Below are 6,000 nucleotides of genomic sequence, written 5' to 3' on the forward strand. Positions count from 1 at the left end.
AATTTCCTGTTTAATTCTGCATTTTCAAAATCACCAGTAGAAATGAATACCTTTTTTTTCATTATACTCTCCAGAAGCAAAATCATGATGATCATTACTTTCATCTTTTTTTTTACATGTACAGGTTTTCAGTAAGCCAAATCAGAGTCCCACTGAGAGAACTAAATCTCCCCAAAGTTTCACTTGGAGCCTCAGGAAAGGGGAGTAACAGTTTTCAGTTAGAGCTGTTGATTATGAAATATGATTTGAGGAATATTAATAAAAAAGTGCCAAAATAATTTGACCAGTCAGAATGAAATCTTAACAGCAAAGTATTTCAAGGTTGGAGATGACATTCTGCCCTCCAAACTTGCTTTCATAGACAGCTTACAAATGCCTATGGAACAGGCCTTGCAATATCAGGTGATCTGTCACAATATGACCAGCAATAATTAAAAAGAATTTCAGGATAATAGCGTTTTGATTGTGGGTTTTCTTGAGTTCACAGTTTCAGCTGAGCTCTTCGATAATATTTTTAGAATATACATTTATAAGAGCTTTTAAGTTTCTACAGTCAGTGAGATTTTTGTAGAGAAAAAATGCTTGATTGCATTTTAGGAGGAAGAGTTATTTTCCTGATTTTTTTTTATTGTTATGGATAGCATAGCTAGTGCAGAGACCAGCTCTGGGCTATGTGAGAGCAGTGAAATGGTCACGTGGTGTTTAGGAGGCAAGACATACCCACTTCATCTTCAGCTTAACAGAATTCCCTGAGACACTGTGTCTTTAGTAAAGGCTAGAAATAGGAATTGCCCAAGCTTTCTGAAAGACTTGTACTCTGCAAATACAAGTGTGGGGCTCTGCACACTGCAGGGTGTGGTAGAGACATCCAGACTTCAAATGGGAATGTCCAGCCCAGAGAATTTAGTGGGATGAAGCACACTCCTGCCTAAGTGAACTTCCTGGCTGCAGTTTATGGCTGGCTCAGATAGGCTAACCCTGAACCCACAGAATGGGATGTACACTTTCCCAGCTTTGTCCTTTAAACCTTTCTGTAGCTCAGATTTTTGGGACTTCTAATGTTGATCTTCCTTTGCAGAGTGACTCGAGATTGTCAAGCAAGGCTGCCAAAACTCATTAATCAGTTGTCTGAGAAAAGCAAAGAAAACTTGGAAATTATTCTAGGAGGTGAAGTCACATCTATTGCCTAGCCGTGAGAGTAGTATATACTGCCAACTGAATTAGAAAGAATTAAGATGCGAAACTAGATATGAGAAAATAGTGCCACAGAATATCCAACAACACCACACAGATTTTTATGTGTGGCAAACAGTGTGAAAAAAATTAAATCATACATTTAGTTTCCCAGAAGCAACTCTACTTACATAAAAATAAATTAAAAAAATTTAGGGTTACTCTGGTCTACAGTTTCAATAAACGTAACATAAAAGTATAATAATTTCAAGGTTTTTGCTGATCTCTGAATTGAATGTAGTCTAATCAATGTAAATATGGTTTCACAGAAACTAAACACATTGCAATTTCTGTGGTGAATAGTAATATCAGATGATTAACCTTGACTAATATATTAAAACTTGAAAAACAGTGGAAATTCCAACAGAGCATCAACTGCAACTGTCAAAGCTGTTACAGTAATGTTATGACATATATACTATTTTCTTCCTAAAAGAGGAGCTAGAAGAGATTAAAGTATATATGATTGGTAGAAAAAGTCAAATTACTGTTATTTTAAAGTTAATATTAAACTGTATTGTTAAGCTTGTTTTATACAGTGTTCACATTTTATGTAGGCTTCATCTTTCACATTTTACTTTCTCTGAAATTAGAAGTCAGATTTTCTAAGGGTTTAATTCTGCACATGCATTTTCTGAAATACTTTCATCAACCAGTTTAAAAATCTGCTGTTCTGTTGTCCTGTTTAATCACATCTCTATCAAATGTTGTCCCATATGAAAATTAATCATGATTTCCCACACTTAGGTCTTTCTTATAATTGAGGTTCACATCAAGGATGAATTCAGAAAATGCGGTAGAAGACTCTGAAGTGAAATTTTATGTATTTACAGATCCGCCACCATGGCCAAACCCCAATCTCACCTCCTGTAAACTGTATGAATTCTGCATCTTCTTTATGCTCAACTCCAGCACGTTCATAATCCCTCTGTAGATGTTCAGCCCATCATCCGAGACAGAATCAGGAGCCATAATGTTTCCCACGTGGCCATTGCTGTACTCAAACTTGACGGGGATACTGAGCAGCCCAGTCAGGGCCTGGGTCAGTTTGAGTGATCGAGAGAATGAGCTCGTGGGCCAGACACCATTGTACTCTGCAGCTTCGATTGAGTGAATCTAGAACAAAGGGGAAATACAATTCCTCTTTCATTTCTTTTCCCCAGTTAACTTTTTTTCATTATAAATAAGCATCTAGAGCTTTAATCACATCAAAAATACATGTTTATAGAACACAAAAACTCTTCAAAGGGGAAACTTAGAAGTTGTCATTTAGCATAACTAGTGTTAATACACGTATTTCCATATATGAAAGGAAGTATTTCTACAGGCTGTATTTCTACAGCCACTGCACTCTATTCTGTTTCATAGACAATCCGTATTGCCAAAGGTTGACTTGTACAAAGAAATGAGCCAGAGAAGGACCACATGAAGCAGGCTGCTACCCAAAAGTGGTGTGGAAGGTCTGCAGGAAATTGCAGGAGAAAGTTAATGTTGCATAATGCATCATTAACTCCTGTTGTGAACTCTGCCATTTCCCTCACTGAGGTCACAGAGCACAGGCAGCAACCTGAAACTAATAAACACGTGGTCTCTAGACCAGCCAGACACACGGAATTAGTTTGAGCAGCGGACAGCAGGCTACAGAAATTGTACTTCCCTACACATTTTGCTGTGGAACCAGAGGCTGAGGCACTGTCTCCAACCCCACTCTGCACTTCATGCTCCAGCCTCAAACTGGGGCACATCCAAATAAGTAGAAAGTTGTGCTAAACTATGCATAACTTGAATAATTCCTACCCCATGGGAACAGGCATGTTTAGCTTAGTTTCTCAGAGGACCCTTCCCTTCTATACATTTTGACAATTTAAAGAGACTTTTCTCTGACACCTCAGGCTGGCAATGTGGTGCAAGATGCGGATTAGTTTCTCAAAAAGCCACACAAACTAAATTCTCATACAGCAAATCACTGGAGACGGCACTTTCATATTTATTTTTGTTATTGTTGGTGGAGATCACTGCCAACCCCAGTAACTGAAGCTTACAGGGAAGGCTGTTACAGAGCAAATCCCTCATGCTGCCTCTTGGACATGCTTCTGGCATATTGCATACAGGCAGGTTTGGGACTGCTCTGCAGGGTCAGGGCGAGGTAGTTTTCCCCAGCCCTCGGGGCCCAGGCAGGACTTAGGCTGTCTGCTTGGTTTTGAACACAGCTGGCAATTCTTACTTGTAGGTTTGTGATAAAAAAATTGTCAGCTGGAAACTGCCCAGGGAACAGAGCTTTTTGTTTGGGCTGAATGTGAACTAGTAGGCTGCAGATGAAAGTTTAATTCCCTGAACCATCCCTCCAAACTGTCTAATTTAAATATAACAGCAGCAAAATAAACTTTTCCCAGAGAAGAAGGGAATAAATGTACTATTACCTTTAGCTTAGAACTTGCCCCGAAAGTTGTTGTGTTTTTTTGTCTTTTCTCTTTTTCTTGCCCGAAATTATTTCTGAAATGGAATCTTTTCACAAATGCAGTAGGGCCAGTAAAATCATGTTAGCAGGTTTTAGAGAACAGGAGTCAATTTTTGGTGAAGACTCACCCTGGCACACCAAGAGCTGTTTAAGCAGGAATGAAGGAGGATCTGGGGTAAGAACAAGACTGCTTCTTCCTCTTTTCTGATGGGGAAGCTTTCTAGTCACCACTTCATATGTGTGACTCTTATTTCCTTGTTTTTTATGTTTTGAAATCCATCCCCTTACAAATGTCATGGAAAAACTGTTTCCCATCTAGGTCTATTATAATTTGAGCTTACAAAAATACCTAGTAACAGCAGGCTAATTCAGGCTGGAAGGCTACAACATTTACAAGCATTTATGAGACAGTCACTGCACTTTTTAATCTAAAGTTTTCAATTTGCCAAATTAAAGCTTTTAGAATGATCATTTTTCTTCCCTGTATACAGAAGACTAAGTGGAGTTTGTGTAAAGCAGTTGAGGTGTGCATTTCTATACACTCATTATAAGTGGGGATAGGCTCCTATTAAAGGCAAAAGTAAATTTCACATAATCAAAACCCTTAGTAACTACTCTGCATGCAGTAAAAATATACAACTGAGGATGAAAAGAATGTCACTCAGGACCCTTCAGAAAAAGAAGCTACCAGATGACATTAATTATGCTAAATATTGAATCACATGCAACTACTGTGGCATGTTTTATTGACTTTTGTCTGCTGGTTATGAAATCAGTTGATTAAATAATCCTAGGTTGTATAGTTCGGAACAATTTGATTGATCCAGTAATAAATTATTGTGCATTTCAAATTACATTCCATTGTCTCCCTGACCACAAAGCAGAAGAAATCCTTCAAGCCCAAGGCTGGCTTGAGCTGAGAATTACCTGGCAAAGTGCAAATAGAATTTAGGGCACTGTATAAAAAATAACAGTGTTAGTTACATTATCCCTTAGTAAGCATAACACACGATGAAACCTAATTACTTCACAAAAGCTTAAAAAAGAAGCTAAGTATGATGAGAATTTTACCTTTCAAATTGAATACATTTTCTTACCCTAATAAGACAAAGTTTTGGCTCAATACCACTAATTTCCACTTTACTTTTTATTCTTATTCCAGCTCTTGCAAGTCCTTTCTCTGGAAGTCCACTGAGAAGCATGGTTTCATAATTAAATGTATAAACCTTGTTTTCACTGAAATCGGGTTCTGCAAAGAAATGGTTCCCATAAAATATTATACAGAAGGTACAGAACATATTAAACTACCTGTATTAGAATGTATGGAACAAAAAAAGATGAATTTGTTCATTTTTGCATTGCACCTGAACAAAATTAGCTGTTGTAAAGCTATATTAAACATTGATATACTTTTCAGATTCTATTTTTAATTTCACTCATTATAATTATATTAGTTGATAGGAAAATTACTTACGGTAATTAAGATGCTGGCTCCCTGAAAGAGAAAAAAAATAGAGGCATGAAATGACAAAACAAACCCAAACCAACTCCAAAATGTTAACATATTGTGGTATAAAAGGCTAGATCTCATCTTGCACATATAGCATAACCCTTTCTAATTAACTTCTATTTCAGCACTAGCTAAATGCCTTTTGTTCCCTAAACAACAAAAGAATTAATAAAGTGTTTTTCCTACAACATTTTAAAGTTCATGTCTGCAAGTGAACTGTATTCAGATTCTGAAACCTTTTCCTGAATATACAATTTTAAATTCATCAAAGCAGATAAGTTGCATACTTACCCACCAGGGTTAAAACCAGGGCTAATATCAAGCCCCTCATGATGGGGATAAAGTAAAGGTGAACGTGATGGGTTTTTCTTTTATAAAGGCATGTGATATCACATGTTTCTTTTGGCACATTAGTTTGACAAATAAGTGTATTCTAGAATGCATATTGATCAATCAAAAAATAAACATTTCTGAGGTCACGAATGCTGACAACTTCAAATCACCTCATGATTTCAGCTACCTTACTTTCTGTGTAGTTCACCATGTTTACAAGCCCCGTGAAATTCAGCAGCATACCTTGGCAGGTATGTGCTGAAAACAGGTTTTATTTTCAAAATATCCTGCTTCCTACTTTTCCCCATTTCTCTACATTTTATTTACACAGTAAAAATCCCCTAAAATTTAAATTATGCAAATATAGTTCCTCCATCATAACTGAAATAATTTAGCTTTTTTTCCAGTCATGTCTTCAATCTCCTGATATTTTACTCTTCATGAGGGTCACTGCTTTGGAGACAAA

At 37.0% G+C, this 6,000-nt stretch overlaps 1 protein-coding gene across 1 annotated transcript in view; it reads right to left on the reverse strand.

The window, feature by feature from the left end:
* Positions 1-5,532, reverse strand: part of LOC104695292 (vitellogenin-1-like) — a 44,429-nt gene extending 38,897 nt beyond the window's left edge. The window contains exons 1-4 of the mRNA XM_010409008.4: positions 5,493-5,532; positions 5,166-5,186; positions 4,789-4,940; positions 2,098-2,349 (exon numbers count right to left, since the gene is read on the reverse strand). Coding sequence (XP_010407310.3) covers positions 2,098-2,349; positions 4,789-4,940; positions 5,166-5,186; positions 5,493-5,532 — 465 coding nt within the window. The remainder of the gene's footprint in view (positions 1-2,097; positions 2,350-4,788; positions 4,941-5,165; positions 5,187-5,492) is intronic.
* Between the last annotated feature and the right edge of the window lie 468 nt (positions 5,533-6,000).

This window comes from Corvus cornix, chromosome 8 (genome assembly GCF_000738735.6).
Source record: "Corvus cornix cornix isolate S_Up_H32 chromosome 8, ASM73873v5, whole genome shotgun sequence".
Classification (NCBI taxonomy): domain Eukaryota; kingdom Metazoa; phylum Chordata; class Aves; order Passeriformes; family Corvidae; genus Corvus; species Corvus cornix.